Genomic DNA, 20,131 nt, shown 5'->3' with positions numbered 1-20,131 from the left:
CATTAGGCCACGACTTCCCAGCTGGCTGAGCAAGTTCAGTATCACTGAAGATTAAACATTAAAAAATAGCACTCATATTCATGAATGAATGTGTATTATATTATTTGCTTGCTAATCGCTAGTAAAGCTAACCAGCCATCATGCTAGAGAAACTTGCAAACTCACCTGGTTTATGTTTAAATCAAATGCCAAATTAATGTTTTGATTTAGATAGTTTCACGCCTTATTTAGTGAGTAGTGAGCTAGTTTCTAAGTTTCTCTAGCATGATGGCTGGTTAGCTTTACTAGCGATTAGCAAGCAAATCATGCTAGAGAACTTTTTCTCTCAAACTTTTTTTTTTCTCTCAGATCTTTTATTTTCTCGCATGTAATAAAGACACATTTCTAACTCCATAGTGGAGGCCGGTAGTATAAAATAGTACTTATATAAACGTAATAAAGGCACGTTTGCTATTGTACTATTGTCTGTTTGTTCTGTTTCACCAACCTAGTAGTTCCAAACAGACGTTTCTCTTAGCAACACACTTGGACCATAGACTGTATAAAAACCATGATAAAAACAGTGTCGGACGCATGACGCTAGAGGGCTGCCGTTGCCATTGAGTCTGAGCCAATCACAAAGTTCGAAACGACTGACGCACATACGTCATGTACTTGCAGGCCTACGTGACGCGCGAGTCGTGAATCAACCTATGGAATCAACTGATGTGTCTAAATGAACTCCCTACGTGATTTCCCAAGATTGTCACGCTGCGAAATGTATGAAGAAATGTCAGTAGAAAGAAACTGGACGGACACCGAGACGAGGGCGCTGCTGTACATCCGACAGGACGAAGACATTAATAGACAAATCAGCGGAACGGTTCGCGACTCTCTTATTTACGCTGAAATATCAAGGCTTCTCCGCGCGCAAGGGATCCACAGAACCAAGCGGCAGGTCACCACCAAACTGAAAACACTCAAGCAGAAGTTCCTGAAAATACACGCGCATCACAAAAACAACGGCCACGGCAGAGTGTACTGGAATTATTATGACCTCTGCAAGTCCATCTGGGGCAGCAACCGCCCCGCAGACGCTTTAACACTTGATAGAAACGTGAAGCTCGAAGAGCCGCAGAGTACGTCCATCGACGACGCGCGGAATGAGCGCAGATCCACGGACATCGAGGAGGTGTCTGTCAGTCACGACGAGGAGACGGATGACATGACAGACGGTGTGTTGATGCCATCTAATAATGTAGTGTCAAATGAAACGATGTGCTACTTTATCATATGGTCACATGATTTCACGAGCTATAGATGCTGCGCGCTGTATGTGCTGCATTTCGCGTAATACAAATATAGCAATGATAAACTATTCAAATAAATAGTGTGTGTGTGCAATAATAAACATGTCAAACACTGTAAATGCATTGATGTAAAATGGACTACTTTTCATGTTAATTTTATCATTGTGTTTGATTTACAACTAATGATAAGTAAAGGGGAGGCTGTTTCAAATACAATATCAGTTTATACTTACTACTGCATACATAGTATACACATAGTGTGCATTTTTGTCTTAAAATGGTTTGTATGTAGTTTGTTACTAATGTAAACCGTATTTAGTATGCTACTTTTTGTCATATTACCTCATTTACTTGTTTTAATCCATGAGTAATGTGTTTAAAATTTATTTGAATAATTAAAAAGATCTGGGCCCGGTTTCCCGATAACGCTCACTCTTAGCGTGCTAAGAAGACCTCGAAAGATATATCTTACCAAAGTTGTTTAAGTTCCTAAGTGTGTTCCCCGAAGTGTCCCTTAGGAAGCTCTTAGCACGCTGCCTCTTACGTCCGACGTTACAAGAGCGCTGTCCAAAGTGAGGGTGCTGAATTAGTTGGCATCGATTGCTAATGAATCGATTTTCCACTTCACGTGATGGTGCAATACAGCGTTAAGAAAGACAACACGTTCTATGCAAATGAAATATTCCTCAAATTATTATAGTAACATTTATTTTAACACATTTTAAGTTATCAGTAGAATATAGACTATAAATGTAATTATCAAATGGTCAGTAATATGTTCACACCATATGTTAGACTAACCGGGTATCCCTCGCTAATCATCCACCCTCCTTATCCCGTTGTGCCACTTGTGCCGCTTCTTGACATGGGTTTAACGACTTATAAAAATTATATAATACACTTTTATATTAATGGTAAGGTACTTTACAATCAGAATTGAGTGGCAAGCAGCTGCACTTACTTATGTTTAATGCGGTATTGATTGCAATTGGTTTATGTTTTTAATAAAAAACAACCTATCTACAATGAACAGACAGAGAGAGAGAGTTAGATACAAAATATGCTGGGGAAGCAACGTAAAAAAGGGCACCAAGCCTCTCGTCAGAGGAAGTTGAAGTTTTGCTGGACCTTGCCATGAGGTCAGATATCACAACCCTATGGTCCACTATAACCTGCACGTTTATGGCCGCGTATCCTTTCGCGATATGTATGTCTGATCAATCACTGATGGATTGGCGATAGGGATGAGTGTGCCATCCACCAGGATGTAATCCCCGGCATGGCGCAGAAGGGCATCGGTGACAGTATGGACGCACCTCCACACAGAGGTCTTGATTAGGCCGTAGCCCTCTCCCACGACCTCGATGAAGCTCTCTGTACCAAAAAAAAAAAAGGAAAAAGAAAGAAAAAAAACTTGAGCTGGGCTTCAGGGCTTAAAGCAAAATTCCGCCACGTTTGCCTGGCAAGCGCAGGTCTGAGAAGGTCCAGCAGCTATATAATGAGCTGTCTTGGGAGGCGAATTTTTTTTTAATATAGCCACGTCAGGCAAAATGTTAACATAAAATCATTGTTGATCCACAACATTGTCATCATACCATAGTTTGACTTGTACTTCGCTGCGCTGATTTCTAAAGACTGCTGTACAGTAGTGTCTTGAGCTCAAACAATGCTAAGATAGAGCTTACAAATGGTCCAGACCAACCTTACAAAAGTATGACTTACAGAAGATATACTTAGCGTACGAACGTGTCGGGAATCGTGCCACAAGGTTAAGAGAGAGGTTAAGGAATAGGTTAAGAACTACTTAGCGATAAGAACGTTTTGGGGAATTCAAATCATTTATTTGCAAATCAGACATCACTGATTTTGTTTTCTGCTTTGTAGGGTAAAATGGGGCAAATGTTGCTTTAACTCGAGGTTTCCTAAACTGGTGTTCATGAGTTGATAAATGTTAACAAAAAGTTACAACAACAAAAATTTGTTTTGAAATATTCATTTTGGTAATTTTAGGTCAAAGTGGTTAGACTAACCAATAAAAAAATTCTAATTTGTGAATCCCTACCTGAACATGAATGATTATGTGCATGACTGACTATAATTTGTTCATATATATTTAAGTGGTCGCTCAACCTGTGAGGAAGAAGGCCAAAAAATGTTCCGTTACCGACTCTGTGAGAGCTCAAGAACCTCTCCACATGCAAAACCAGAGGGAGTACGAGGAACGATTGCGAAGGGAAGCCAGAGAGGAACAGAAGGAGGACCGGACGAGTCTGATGGCCATGTGGAAGGAGATGATGGAGTTTCAAGGGAACCTCTTAAAGGAGTTCATACACCGCCCATCTCTTCCTTCACATCCATCTTACCACAGATATGCTCTTCACAACCAAGTACACTCTAGTTTTCCAAGCACTAGCTACATGCCACCGTACGACTCTCCAGGGTGAGCACAGACCTCTGATGACCCCTTTGTTTCCTAGTTCCACTCCAATCATTACGTCAAAAGTTATTTTTGTTTTATATTATTAAAAACATAATAGATTTTAAATTAGGTTTAACCTGTTAAATGTCCCGTATACGGGACGCCTACGTTGACTATACTATATTACAATCAAATTTAATCTAATCTTGACAAACTATATATCGTTGGAAAGGTCTAAGACTCCCAAATATATATTATACCAATTTTTTTTTTGTTAAAAATTATGTAGGAAAAGTAATAGATCAATTTATGACGAGTGCACCCTCAGAAATCTACATTTCAAAAGGAGTTTTGACCTTTGTTTAAAAAAAAGACTTCCTCGTTGCCTTTTTCTCTATCACATTTTAGAAATCATCAGAAGTTATCACTTGAAAACATAAAATCTCAAAATTCATCCTTCAAAACCCATTTTAAAATCAGACATTGCATTACCATGTAAATGGCACATCAAAATCAAGTTACAAAATGTTTTCAGTCATGAATTATAAAAATTTAGGTTTGTATCATGCACATTCAAGTCTTATCTTCAAAAACGTGAGTGACAGTTATCAGGCTAATTTTATTTAAAATAAGTTTTCATGGTAATTTGTTTATTTGCTTTGTCATTTTTGTTTTTGTTTTTATTTCCTGTTGCTTTTAGTGCTTTAAATTTTTTTAGTGCAGTTAGTTGCCAGGACAACGTGCCAAATTTTATTAATTACTAATATTTTATTTCAGATTTATTTAATTAGCCGTAATAATATTGAATAAGTAATAGTAACATGAACATTGTGGACATTTTGTTTTGTATTTTTATGTTTTGATGATTTTTCGGGGGAAATTGTGATTTTGAAGAATGGATTCAAACATAAGAAAATGATTATTATTTTCTCACCCCCATGTAATCCCAGATATGTATGCAGTTATTGTATTTTATTCATTCTTTGTAATTTCTTGATAATGATATACAGTATATCATGATATGCTGTAGATATTTTCATTTTGCTTTGTTTTTAAGAATAAGAACAAAGATGCAAATAACAGAGAAATACTACATAAGACTGGTACATGTGAAATACATTTTAACTATTATACTATTTATACTATTTAACAGTAGCATTCAAGTAAGAAACTGAAAAATCTCATGTGAACATTTACAGTGTGAATTAAATAAACATTGATTCTTATTAAAGCTACTACAATTTGTCCTTTTTGATTAACATTAAAAACATAGTAGCAGGTATTTTATAGGTACCTGTCACTTTAAGACCTAATGCAGAAATCCTGTACACTTAAGACATAACTGACTTTGTGAATACCCCCTAAGATGGGTATTTTGACATCATTTTGTGTGTATTTGATTGTTCAAGTGCCATAAGTCATGAAAGGGAAGTTAATTTAAGTGGAAAATATTTGCCAATCTCCGTTTTTGCTAAATTAACAACTCTGCCCTTTCACAGAGCTGAAACTGAGAATGAAAGTGCAATCTCACATGAAGAAGAAGAAGAAGAGGAGGAGGAGGAAGAGAAATATGTTATTCCAGCTGAGATTGCACCTGTTAACCGTGGAAACGACAGCCAATCAAACACCGCAGAGACTGTTTCCCCCCCGCCTACCCAATCAGCAGGAAAGAGCGATCTGGAGATGTCTGTGCTACGCAGACAGGAAAGAGTCTTACAGCTTCAGGAAGAGTACTATTCACTCAAAATCAACTATCTGAAACACAAGATGGCCAAGGATCCATGACGGCATGCTAAAGAGGAGTCTTTCAAGGTGTGAAAACTTGCAAATGTAGATGTTCTCAGCTGAACTGTGGAACCTATTCGTGTGTATTTGTCTGCGCACCTGATATTCCTTGTGAATCTTATTACATATTTTGACCAGAAGATGGCAAGGTGGTTACTTCAAATTTCCTGCTGTCATCATTAGACATGTGCAAGACAGATTTCATTTTTATTGCAATTTACTAGCAGTTGTCTTTGAGGCAATATTTAGCAAAATTGTCTCCATTTTCTCAACTAAATGTTACTGGTCTTTATTATAAATGGTTCATTAGTTTATTTAAAGCTGCAGTTGGTAACTTTTGACGCTCTAGCGGTTAATAAACAGAACTGCTTGCGTCTTGCGGAAGAACATCGTAGCCAGAACTACTTCTCTCTGTTTATGTCAATGAAGAAGTTACACTTCTGATGTGGACTATGTCTGTTACTATTATTTTTCATTAAATTAATGAAAACCAGCGAGGAGTCAGAAATGTAGTATTAAAAATACTAAATCAAAAGCAAAACTCTTTTCAAAGAATTGTTTTAAAGCAGGGGATTCCCAAACTCTTTTGTCAGTCGAACCCCCTTTGAACTAAAATATTTTCTTGAGATTTTAATTTATTTTAAGATTGTTTGTTCACAGTTCTGTGATGTCAGTTAGTGGTCACAGTGCATGCAGGTAAACAAATAACATATATATATATATATTTTTTTTTTTAAGGCATCTTATTTAATTGTTTTAATAAATATTGGCTTTACATTATCTCACAACCCTCTGCAGTTATTTTGCGTTTAAAGGAACAATTCATCTGAATACAAAAAAAAAAAAAAAGACAAATCTGTTGTTCTGAACCCTTATGCTGTTATTTGTTCTGTAAACCGCTCTTCCAACTTCTGTCAAGCTTTAAAAGGGACCAAAAGCACACAAGTCCTTTGGAGTATTTTGTGTTCCCTTATGTCTGTCAAACTCTAAAAAGGCCTTTTCTGAGCTTGACAGCCCCGGATCACTGTGAACTGTCAGTGTGTGGCAAGAGCTGTGAAACAGTTCTTCCAAAATGTCTACATCGGTGTTTCACAGAAAATAAAAAAAAGCATACAGGTTTGGAATAACGTGTAAATAATGACAGAATTTCCATTCTATGGGTTATGCTATAGCTCCAAAAGTTCCAGCTATATAGTTTTTTTTTTTATCCTTTAGTGTTCTTTTCTGTTTATTATCACTCTCTTTCTCTTGTATTTCCACTTCCATCTCTGTTGTTCCCAGTCTCCGTCCTGCTATTACTTCTCACATGAAGACATTATTTATACGACAGATGTGTTTTTTGTTCAGTGTTTTTGTTTTAAAATAATGTGTGATGCCAAATTGGCTGGGGTTTTCACTTTCTTCCTTGTTGATTGATCATCTTTTGTGATGAAAGTGTATAGATCTGAACATGAAGGTAAAAAAAAAAAAAAAAACTGGATTTCCAATTATAAGGAATGTTTTGGATAAATCAAAATGCTGTTGATTATATAAACAAATATACATTAAATAAAATGTATTTGAAGCAGATGCTTTTATTCAAAGCAACTTATATTGCATTTAATCATGCATTTAATAAAAATGCACATTTTATCAAGTTAATGCGAAGAATTGAACCGATGATCTCCGTTGTTGATGCTCGCTCTACTGTTTGGGTTATAGGAATGGAGCTAATCATTCTGAATTGTCCTTAAATTTGTAAAAACAAGCTACATTTGGTCAGTAATGCATTACCAGTAGTATATACAGTATATATGTTTAAAGAATTAATGTAAGTACTTTAAAAACTAAAATATGAGCTGCATATTTCATCCTTTTGTGCCCAAAAAAAGTTTATTTATCAGCATCTGTGGTTCCTTGGAGAACTTTTTGCATCCATGGAACCTTTGCATTGCACAAAAGGAAAAAGGTTCTTTAGATTTTTAAATTGTCCTTTACACTATGAAAAAAAGAGGTTCTTTTAATAACTGTTCACTGAAATGTTCTTGGGGAACCCGAAAATAGTTTTCTGGAATCACTGTTAAAAGCCCTTTGGAAGCTTTATTTGTAAGAGTGCACCGGTTTATTCACTCCATAATATACATAAATTGTAAATATGCTGTACACTTTTTCCTTTAACAGATTAGATGACATTTGTCTGTGGTAATCAATTTTATGCCACAAATGGCATTCACAGATAAGTTTTATTGAACTTTTACAATTGAAAGTCTGTTGGAAGCATTACGTCTGCAGCAGAAAGCACATATTGTATCCTTAAAGTATTTGTCAGGGCTTCATAAAACACAGCATATCCAAGGGGCTTTTTGTTCTATGAAATGACACCCCTGTGAAAGCAGAAAGTAATTAATAAATAACTGGAATAAATATATAAGAACCTCACAAGAGTTCTCCTGTGGTTTTTAAGTGAGAGGCTGATGAGAAATGTCACACATAATGGGCATGATTTTCTGTGAAGCAGCTGCTCTCAGGGTCTTGCTGAGTGGGACTACACTTAACACTTCCCTCCTGGGTGAAATGTCGACCTCGGACTCAGAGAGATGACTGTTACCAAGTGCTGCAGTCAAAATGAAAACACTGAGACTCTTCAGATCCTTTAGAGTCAGGGTAGACTCTGGATGTTCTGCACAGTTAAACCCAAATCTCATTGATATTCTTTTAGAAAAATACATTCATTGGCTTCTGTACTCAGAGTGATTTCAGCTTTGTGGAGTTATTGTGAATTTATGCCTCGTTTAAAGGAAATTCCCAGGCAAACACTTGAAAGTAAACGCTTACATTGTGGGAATGCATATTCAATGCCTGGTTAGCTGAAAGATTCATATGCATTTTACTTAAGAATTAATAAGAAATTTGTGTTTGCTACATAGTTTGAATTTTCATGGATTTTAAAATATTTTGTCCTAAATTTTTCTCTTGTCATGGCCTAACAGTAAATACGTTTTACTGCATCTAATAATATTTTTAAACACTTCATTTTCTGAATTATGTTGTATCTATTAACATTATTCAATGTATGTGTTAAAAATAATTATAAATAATACATGTAAAAATTATATTTTATCAAATTATATTTTAATTTATTCATGTGATATCAAGGTTGAAAACAGTTCAAAAGTAATATTAACAATTTTTTTTTTTTTTTTTTTTTTTTTTTTTTTTTTGTGGAAACGGTGATAACCACTGGCTACCTACGCATCATCATTCTGCCTTCACCTCGGCCTCTGGATCTCTTCCCATCTCTCGGTTTGTATTCCGACGCGACTTAATGTCTTTCCGTTGAGCTGTTCGGATAAACCGGACACGGGCACACTTGAAGGACGCTTGATCCGCTTGTTTCCTGCAGATCTGGGCGAGTCGTCGGTTAAAGGCAGCACACGGGCTATGCTTATCCTTCGGCTTTTTCTGACTGTACACGTAGAGATGATATCCGCATAATTTCGTTGTGACATTCAAGAGCCCAAATATAACCGGCATGCGCGGGCCTGAGAGTCAACTGTCTGTCACGCGAACCGTCGCGCGCGAGAGAGCTGAGCAACAATGAGTGTAAACAACTTTGAAATATACGAGACCCCCCTGTCACACCATTGGGTCCTGCGCCTCGACACACGGAGGTAGTGACACGTGTGGTGGGGTGTTCCATTATAACGAGGACTAATTTATTTTTTGTTTTTTTCTTCTGTCCTCTCATGCTGTCACAGGAAGCGGTTGACAAGCCCTGTCACCTGTACAGGTAAAGCTTTACCTCGTGAAAAGCCATCTCTGTATTTAGAACAAGTTTGACGATCCCACACAGAATATGTCTCCTACATTTGGAAGATTTCCAATCCATTTTCCTTTTTCTAATCCATTGTACTCCCCGTGCAGAAGATAGAGGATCATTTTAAGATGAATACTGCAGAGTTTATTATAAATAATTGATCCGTGCACTGATTTTCTTTTCTTTTTTAATTCAATTGCCCTTGATCAAAAACTTCAAAACGACTCCTCTTCTCTTCCAGTCAGGAGCCATGGCACAAGGGCGGAGATGTGACGTGTGAGTAAACCCTGGGATAAACCACTGGAGATAAACCAAAGCTGATACTTCACTTTATAGAAATCAATGCATTGAGCAGCGCTGACGCAATGTCGAAATGTGCCACAATAACAGACCTGTGTGTAAAACTCTCAGACGTACTTTAAAGATTCTATTCCGCAAACTTTAAATATTTCATTACTTCTGGAAATCCAGTGTTAAGCTGTTCCTGATAAGTGCTCATCATCATCACAGTTTTAAACATGACAGCTTTCTTCTTTCTTGAGGGGGTTTGGTGTCACACAATCTTTGTTTCCAGGCCAAATGTTAAAGAACACAACACACACGTCTCATGTCTCTGATGACGACTTCGACACTCCTGAAGTGTTTCCACCTTTATGTCCCATATGCATCAGACGTTTAGCCAACGGTCCGTGGGACATCTGAGGCTGAGACTATTGGCTATGCAATGTGAAAAAGAAAAGTCCATAAAATCCATCCCACTGCACCTTTGTAATATAGAACAATTGCCGGAAAATTAATGGAAAAGGTAATTTTCCTCCAGGACAGGACATTATCCGTTTTTTTTTTTTTTTTTTTTAATGGGTCACATTGGTATTAAAGGACACATGCTACTTTTACAAAGAGATTATTCTAACTAATATATAAATATATACAGTACAGACCTAAAGTTTGGACACACCTTCTCATTCAAAGAGTTTTCTTTATTTTCATGACTATGAAAATTGTAGAGTCACACTGAAGGCATCAAGGGCTATTTGAGCAAGAAGGAGAGTGATGGGGTGCTGCGCCAGATGACCTGGCCTCCACAGTCACCGGACCTGAACCCAATCCAGATGGTTTAGGGGTGAGCTGGACCGCAGACAGAAGGCAAAAGGGCCAACAAGTGCTAAGCATCTCTCGGGGAACTCCTTCAAGACTGTTGGAAGACCATTTCAGGTGACTACCTCTTGAAGCTCATCAAGAGAATGCCAAGAGTGTGCAAAGCAGTAATCAAAGCTAAAGGTGGCTACTTTGAAGAACCTAGAATATGACACATTTTCACACTTTTTTTGTTATGTATATAATTCCACACGTGTTAATTCATAGTTTTGATGCCTTCAGTGTGAATCTACAATTTTCATAGTTATGAAAATAAAGAAAACTCTTTGAATGAGAAGGTGAGTCAAAACTTTTGGTCTGTACTGTATATATATTTTTCAATTTATTTAAATAAAATATATTAACTAAATGAAACTGAAATAATTGTAAGTTGATGCATACTAATGGGGGGGGGGGTGGGGGAGATAAATGACAACTGAATAGTAAAATAAAAAAAATAATAAAAATGACGAAAGCAGACAACCAATTTGCTAAAGACTGAATTAAAAGCAAAACATTTTATAAAAACTTTAACATTCAAAATATTAATAAGATACTGATTTCATACAAAGTTGAATGTGGAATGTTTATTGCATATATGTGAGTTTTGCAGTACTAGAATATTCACTAACTTCTCTTCAAGCTTAAAAATATCTTAAAATGAATGTTTCTCATGATCTGTGTCTCTCTGGATCTCACCATGTTTAGATGTTAGAGGTCTGGAAGCCTCATATCACACTTGTTCATATTATTTGGGAACTGTCTCTTTAAGTTGCATGGACTGCATGATTAACAAAATTAGTGCACTTTTATATTAAAGTATTTATGTGAAGTTGAGATGCTGTTAGTTAAAGCTCTGCTTTGATGGCAGATAGTTTGTTTTAAACTTATCCAAGCCCAAACTGAAAACACGTACTGTAAAATAAATCTGACTCTAGATTCTGATTAAACAGGCAGGTCTAGACACACTGTTCCTTATTTTGACAGGGAAACATTCGTTATAGTTGCATCACCGAGACTTCAGGTGAATGCATAGACACCCTTTGCAACTACAGCACGGATACTATTAGATCTGTGACTCTTTATAGATCAATTCTATCTCTTTCGTTTGTTCTTCAGTATAATCAATTTATTAGTCTTGAACGGAATATATACAAAACTATCTGTGATGAATTTGTCTGTGGGACTGAAGCGTCTAACATTTTTCAAGACTCATATTGCATGATACTTGGAAAGAATCATGAGTGGTGGAAAGAAAGGAAAATAGTGGAAGTGATACTTGTGCCTAAGTCTAAACATCATCGTCTGTATCATCATGTAAAAGATAATGTACCATTAGCTGATTCTTATTATAAAACAAACAAACAAAAAAACATTAAATATTGAGTGGATGTTATTTTATTATGTGAGAAGAGAGCACAGAGTAATTGATAAAAGACATAAAACTAGACCGTTATGGAGAAAATAAGTTGCCTTAACATCAATCAAGTATTCCAGAAAGTTGTCTGATGAACATAAGTTTAATGGCTTAAGTTTTGAACTCTCTCTGGCTTCATATGGTAAAAGCTGACACAGCAGTCTACATAAAGCAATTGTTTTTGTCCTGGGGAAATTATAACCAACATGCCATATTGTGATAACTGAGATGCTTTCAAAGACTATTAAAAAGATTGACCTTTGACTTTATTGCTAAAGTGAGACGTGTTATTCCAGCTGCCCACCACCAGAGGTCCTTCTCCAGACAGCTGACTGGTCTCCAGGACTCCTTTGATCACGTGGGTATTTTTTCAGTTGTATTTGTTTGTAACTCAGATCAAACATTACATGAGTTGTGTCAGGTTTGTTGGAAGTTTCAGAATTCTGCTTAGATTCTCCTTGTAAGTTGGATCTTTTTCTGTTCTTGGTTTATTGTGAAGCTTTGGATTGTTTACAGGATTTTCATATTTGATTGGGTCTTTTGCATCTTGGTCTATGATTGTATGATTGTGCACCTTTCTGATGCGTCTCTCAGGAATTTTGGATGGCCAGTTAAGGCATTATAGTGTGTGTGTGTGTGTGTGTGTGTGTGTGTGTGTGTGTGTGTGTGTGTGTGTGTGTGTGTGTGTGTGTGTGTGTGTGTGTGTGTCTGTGTGTGTCTGTGTCTGTCTGTCTGTCTGTGTGTGTGTGTGTGTGTGTGTGTCTGTCTGTCTGTCTGTGTGTGTGTCTGTCTGTCTGTGTGTGTGTCTGTGTGTCTGTGTGTTTGTCTGTTTGTCTGTGTGTGTGTGTGTGTGTCTGCAGGGAACTTTTGTACTTGAGTTTCCTTCATTTGGTTCACCTTGAGGTCCAGATTGTTTGTGCTCACTTTAAAGTGCTCATGATACGTTTGCGATTAGGTCTGTCTTTGTTTCCTGGAGTGAATGCTTCTTAAAAACAGTAAAAAGTTATTTTATTGCGCTATATTGCACAACCCAAATGAACAGGACATCTGAAACAAAATCAGACTATATCCAATATTCTAAGTATCAGTTCTATTAGCTATTATTAAAAAAATATTGAAGAGCAGTATCTTTTGTTTTTAGTCCTTAAATTAGTTGCGATTGAGAAAGACTAATCTAACTTATGAGTGCAATAAAGAAATAGGGAAACAAATCGGTGTTATTGATCTTGCATTTTACAAAGACACTATCAAATATTCATTAAGGCATCCTCTAATTTTAATTATATTGGACTAGCAGTTTCATCGCAGTGAATTTGCACTTTGTTTTTGCAAATCTGTTCATAGTTTTATGCATGAATCCCCAGGACTGATATTGTCTCTCTCTCATGCACCTCTAGCCAGGACTGTTTGCAAATATACTGCGTCTTATGATGGAGAGAAGCTTCAATTTGGTTCAAATGGAATGTGCGTTTCATTCCATTGAAAGAGATAGAGATTTCTATCTGGGGAAGGAGGAAGTTCTGTTCTCATTTGTCAATATATTTAGTTTTAGTTGACAGCGATTCCCTTGATGTCAGGACTATTGCAGAGCTGGTGCAGCAATGAGTTTATTTCACTGACGTATCAGTGAGAGGAAGGAGAGAGAAAAGAAGGTTTAACCACTGGCACACATCATGCATAAAGAGTAGACTGCAAAACGATAAATTTATTATATACAAATATATATATATATATATATATATATATATATATATATATATATATATATATATATATATATATACATATTCTCTTTTCTTTTTCTTTTCTTTTTTTCTGAACTTTGATGAATAAAAAGCATTCTTTGATTAATAAAAAGTTAAAAAGAACAGTATTTATTCAAAATATAAATCGTTTATAACATACACTACCAGTATTATAAGGGACAATAATAATAATAAAATTCTCACTTAAAAAAAAAAAAAAGCTTTTATTCAGCACAAACTTTTAAATTGCTTCAAAGTCATAGTAAACATTTACTTTTAGATCTAATTTTATATTTTAACTATAATGTGCATGTGTGTGTGTGTATAAAATACACATAAAATAAAAATTAGTTTAATTAAAATGAATTAAAATTAGTTAAATTATATTATGTGGTTTATGTTCTGAAAGTAACTTCACTCTTTTTAACACTGTTGACTCGTTTACAGTATGTTTAATTGCTTGTGTTTTCCCTAATTTTTAACAAAAGCATTTGCTAAATTAATAAATAATGGAAACATTTTTCATTATTCAACATTACTATGTGCCAACAGTTGTTAACAATACTAATGCCATTGATATTATGATGGATGAGCCATTTTTTTCTCTTTCAAAGTGGGGTCTAACAAAACCACATCGCAATGTACATGTACAAACCAGAACCAAAATACGAAACAAACACTAAGAGATCTTAAAGCTAAACTATATACAGATTAAGCAGAGACAGAATCATGCAGAGATAGGCCATAAAGCATTAGCATACGGTGCTAAGAAGCAGCAGTGAGTGACGGCTCGCTCCTGCCTCCTGGCCACAGACTGTCATCTCTTCCCTGCTGCTCCGGAGGCTTTTGTGCTCCTCTGTGATCCGGGGATCCGAGATAATGTTCTGTTTGCTCGTTCTGGCTTTAACGTGCCCAGTTGTCTCTGTACTGCCAGGGGGTAGCAAGCGGGATGAACAGAGAGCAAGCCCATGTTAAGGTTCTTCCCTTGGGGACTGGCACTGGCAGAAAACATGTGGAGGAACAGCTGCACTGCTATGAACAATGGTGATATATAGCTAGTTTGTTCTCACTCCTCAACTATTTAAAATGTACTGTGTCTATTTGTATATTTTTTGCTGCTAAAGCTTTTGAAGTGAGATTAATGAGTGTAATTTTATTGTAGGGGTATTCAAAATGAAAGGAAATACTAAAGGGGTTTGTGTAAAAAAAAAAAAGTACACAAATTGTTTCCCGGAAAATATGCGTTGTAGTCCAAAAGAGTCGTTCATTGTAGTTTTTGAAAAGTGATTATCTGTCTGATTATCTTGTATATAATTGCACTTTTGCAAACTATTCTACTTCAAATTTGAGGGAAATTTTTTTTTAAAGACTTAAAGTGATGTCTGAAGCTTGATAGCAGTGTTGAAGTCGTGCAATCTTTGGTGTAGTCCGTTTATCGCCTATAATGTTAACTTTTTTACTTTTGGCCATTGTATTTTGCTTAAAAATACAAAATATGTAAGTTGTGTTCATTTGTAAAGTTTATTATGAAGAATAAAATGTGCAAGAATCATAATTATTTGTTAGTCACAAAGCTTGTTTTGAGCAGTAATCCAAAATGTTTATTTTTTTTTTTCGGGGGAACGAGGATGATGCTAACGTATGGGTCATTCCTGTAGCATAATGTACTCACTAGGAGAAAGAACATGTATTAAGTAAACCGGGTCCTTTTTGATTTCATGCTGACATCAGATGCATCAAAAATGTCACTTGATTTTTAAAGGAAACTTTTAAAGGAAATTTTATAGATTGCTCCCATTTAATTATTTAAGACCATCGACTACCCTAATCTTTATCTAAAGCTACCTAGCCAGTGCCAGTGTTTTGTCATTTGTCATTATCAGTCCTTTATGATGACTTGACCTGCCTGGATGTTGACGAACTGTGAAGTCGTCTAAGCTCGGCACAGCTCAGATGGGATAATCAGCTAATCCATTATCGGCTTAGCCACAGAGGTGACTGGTCATGTGTGTGTCATTGGCTCTTATTTAATGATGAAGAGACTTTTCACAGGGAGCAAGGACTAAGAGGGGGATTTTCAAGGGCCAGGATTCTGTCAGCTCCAAAAGCCCTGGTGTGTCCTTTCCTCTGGACTATCCTTGCTTGACCCCTCGACATGATGAAATTCTGAATCAAGGTTGCCATTTATGTGCCCTATTATTGATAATGGTAAAGATCAAAGAAGGAGAAAATCTTGTAAATCCTCGTTGTGATTGCTTCCGTGGAAAAACATGTTTTCTCAGCTACAAAATGCTGCATCTCGGTATTCACCTTTCGTCTCCAGATCCATCTCTCCAAAGTTTCACGGTGAAAACACCCTGAGCCGAACTGTTCTTAGAGGCCTGACTGTCAAAGTAGGATTTTTTTTTTTTCTTCAGGAGGGATTTTATATCTTTTCTCAAGCCTTCTCTCATCTTTCTTTCAGTCACACAGTTTGACGTCTCTCCTCTGTAGGCAACGGGAGTCGTATCTCGTTGCGCAGAAGTCATAGCGAGAGGTGTGAGCGGGTATTTCTCAGTCAGGAGATTAGTATTAGCATTGGATTAGCAAAGGCCGCTGCCTTCGCAAGCTCCTTGTGTATCGTCTAAATGTAGTGTCAGACCGTCCTGTGTGCAAAGTGCAAAAAACACGTACACAGACACATGCGTCTGGTTCACTATCCTTGTGGGGACTCTACATAGACATAATGGTTTTTATACTGTACAAACTGTATTTTCTATTGTGCTACACCTAAACTTTCTGCATTTCTAAAAAAAAAAAAAAAACTAATTCTGTATTATTTATAAGCTATTGTACACATGGGGACCTCCATTTAGTCCCCAGTTGGTGTGTATTCCAATGTTTGGATTGTGAAAAAAGTCATTGGATATTGGGCTTTCAAAACAATTATTTGTCATAACAGATGATACATCACATTATATATATAATTATTACTATATTACATTTATATTTAAGAATATCTAATATATTTTACATGCATTAGGCTAATATTCAAAAGTTTGGGGTCAGTAAGTCTTTTCATTTTTTATTTAAAATTCAGCATATATACAAATGAATAATGCTACAAATGTTTTCAGTTTCAAATAAATATATATATATTTTAACTTTCATAGAATCATGTATCATAGAATCCTGACAAATATGTATCAGGATTACCACAAGAAAATATTACTGAAGATTTGAGTAATAGCTGTTGAAATTTCAGTTTTGCCATAAATGACATTTTAATACATATTAAAATAAAAAATATAAATATATATTTTTAAATTGTAATACTGTTTCAGAAAATTTCAGTTTTTAGTGCATTTTTGAATAAATAAATGCACCCTTGGTGAGCAGAAGAGACAAAAAAACATCATATGATAAATGCATGTCACAAATATTTATCAAAATGTAATAATAATGATTTATGTATTATGATTAACAGACTGCATGCTTTAAATATGTGACTTCAGATATAAAAATGAAATTATTTTCTACTGGTGCAATAATGTAAAAAATTAAGAAATTGTTGTTTGTCTTTGTTTATTAAGATATCTCTCTCTCTCTCTCTCTCTGTGTGTGTGTGTGTGTGTGTGTGTGTGTGGTGTACCGCTGTGCTATGATGATTTAATAACAGCCCAGAGATGATTTCACTAGCACAGATCAATGTTGAGCGGCCGGAGAAAGAAAATTATAACTCTGCACTCCCAATACCTTTTACTAGAAAGCCTCTCATAGCATCCCATTGCACCACTTTTATAAAACTGATGTGGAGGGCTGTAAAATCATATAAAAATGCTTATATTACACTTGTGTACTTCTCTTTCTTTGTCTCCCTGAAGGTTTCAAGGTATTGTTCGGGATGAAATGCGGACAAATGCTGTGTTTTCTGTGTGCGTTGGCTATGGTGCGCCATGGCGCTCTATAAGAGAGATGAATGCAAAACATATATGTGTTCATTATACATACATAACCTGTATGGGTTGTGAAGTGGTACAATTCAGACAAAATGTACCTTTTATTTCTTAAATCTATAATATTAAAAGTGCAAGATGGTATGGAAAAAGTACAATTTAAATTTGAAATGTGTACACTAGCATATAGATGATCTTAAATCATAGCAGACATTGACTAAAAGCCACAAAACATCAATTTAGATTTTATGTTCTTTTTTAAATTAGATAATTTCAAAACGTAGAGGCACGAGTTAACTATAAAATGCATTCAAGGAAAGATTTGACTTCTGTGATGGAAGAAAGCCGTCTTTGTGACATGGACAATGTGAGATTTAACACTCCATTCAGAATGCAAATTGACTCTCAGCTCCTTTGTATGAGGTTTGACGTCCAAAGCCTGATTGGCAAGATTATTTAATTGTTTGTCCTATTCTCCATGAGTGCAGGTGAAAAGAGGCTATTGTATTTGTATGAATTTCCAGAAAATGGTATTCATGCGAGTTATAATAGTTGACAGGCAATCATTTTAACATTGTTCAGAGAATTGGCATCATCTGGCAAATATTTACCTGAAATTATACAAGTTCACAAATTATGTTTGTGAACTTGAGAGCATATACACACAGACTCAAGATATAGCAAACATCCCATGCACTGTTAGAAGCTTCAACTGCACAGATGAATATTTTTAAATGTGCTTTGACACATGAATTATTCGTATAGTTAAAATCTTAATTCCCACGACAGTGACTGCTGAAATCCAGACACTTAATATGACAAAAGGAAAAAAAAAAATACACAATGCATTTTTCCACCTATCTTCTTATTGTTCTAAATATGTTTTTGATTAATAATTGATAGATTGTTATTGGATGGGTAATTGTAATCATTTGTATGCAAGATTTGGAGGTTGTCTTAAAGGTACAGCAGCAAAACAGTTTGAAAAGCATTGATAATTTGGTGCTGCTAGTACAACTCACCTTATAAATTATGTGAATATATTCCTTGGTTTAGGTCTTAAAGGCATAGTTCACCCAGAAATGAAAATTCTGTCCTTCATTCATTGTAAAACTGAAAAGAAGATGCTTTTAATAATGTCTCTATTTTGGCCCATGCAATGAAGATCAATGGTGTCCAATGTTGTTTGTACACCTTTGTGTTCCTCAGAAGAAAGTCCTACAGGTTAGGTGAGTAAAAATTAAATTTTCCTTTTTAGTGAACTATCCCTTTAACTTTTTTTTTTTTTCTTTCCATTACCTTGATATGTCTCCTTTTATTTAATTTATCCATTTTCGTTGTAAAATTGAAATCTAATCTTGGCCTTTTGGGAAGAGCTCATCAAATCTTCCGTAATTGGCCATATTCAGCCACTATGTGATTGAATCAAAAATATATTATCTGCCATGTGCACTTACAAAGAATATTGTGTGTCTAAGTTCCCAGTGTGTTTTCAGACTCTTTTCAGGCCAGTCTACGTCTGGGCCCTTTGGTGCTTTTTTCCAAATGATAGCCTCTTAATGTGCTAAACACATGAGATTATGACTATTGATCATGCAATCATTAAATTATGTCCAAGGTAGTGCATCAAAATTGATCCATGCAGTTCTTTAGATGAGTGATGCTTCCGTCTACTCTCAAGTTTCACTTTACACTTCCCTTCTCCACCACTTACCCCACTAAACACTTTGAACTAACAATGAGGTCTTCAGGTCATTGTCTGCATCCTTGAGATGCGATCAGATGAGCTCAGAGGAAAGTCGCTTCATTTCCTCAAGAGGTCTTGTTCCCAGGAGCTTGTGCTTTTTGCAAACAGCATGGGGTCCCAAGTCTCTTGAGCACACATGCGTTGGTATTAAAAGCCCAGAGATGCACTTCTCCAGCACTGAGGTGAAGCTGATATTACACACATTAGTCATCTCATTAAACGGCTCCGCGGGGAGAGATGTTGTTTGAGCTGTTTTAATTGAAAGAGAAGTCATGGGAAGGAGCGATGGGTCCATGTGAAGTTACACAGCGGTATCTACCCTGGAACAGAGGAGCTGATATCCCGAGGCTAGGCAAACAGGATGAGCTATCCGAAGTTTCACGGCTGTGAAATCGATTAAAGTCAGTGTTACAGAGCTTCATTATACAAAAGTTGGTTTGATTAAACCTCATTCACAATAAGAGTTGTTTGTGAAGGTGTTTGTTTAGCTTGACGCCAGAGGAGTTGGTTAATTGAATCTGAAGTTTTGTAGCTCGTTCATGATTGGGGTTTAAGCTCAAATGTAATAAACATTTCTATTGATTTAGTTACATCTTCTATTATATTAAATAATATATATTGTATATTTTTATGTCTTAAACTATTTAAGTGTTTTATATTAAATATTTAATAGCTTAATATGCTTCGGACAAGAGTAAAACAATAAATTAAAAATCTTTTAGAAAAGTTTGAATGAGCCTTTTAACAAAAAGTAAAAAATGAAAACTGTTATTTTTAATCATAAATGTGCCCATACTTGATGAAACTCTAATTGTGTGCAAAATACGGTTACTTGGTTATAAAAATCACATTAATCACTTG

The 20,131-nt window shown here is 35.8% G+C and overlaps 1 protein-coding gene across 1 annotated transcript; it reads left to right on the top strand.

Moving 5' to 3' along the window:
• The first annotated feature begins 461 nt into the window (after positions 1-461).
• Positions 462-5,965, top strand: LOC113077769 (histone-lysine N-methyltransferase SETD1B-A-like). Its single transcript, XM_026250035.1, has 3 exons — positions 462-1,214; positions 3,408-3,729; positions 5,208-5,965. Exons 1-3 carry the CDS (start codon positions 716-718, stop codon positions 5,491-5,493), a joined length of 1,107 nt encoding a protein of 368 aa, XP_026105820.1. The 5' UTR covers positions 462-715; the 3' UTR covers positions 5,494-5,965.
• The last annotated feature ends 14,166 nt before the right edge of the window (positions 5,966-20,131 follow it).

The sequence above is a fragment of the Carassius auratus genome, unplaced genomic scaffold, assembly GCF_003368295.1.
Source record: "Carassius auratus strain Wakin unplaced genomic scaffold, ASM336829v1 scaf_tig00023216, whole genome shotgun sequence".
Taxonomy (NCBI): Eukaryota; Metazoa; Chordata; class Actinopteri; order Cypriniformes; family Cyprinidae; genus Carassius; species Carassius auratus.
The sequence above is the reverse complement of the archived record's forward strand: the minus strand, read 5'-3'. Positions and strand labels throughout refer to the sequence as shown.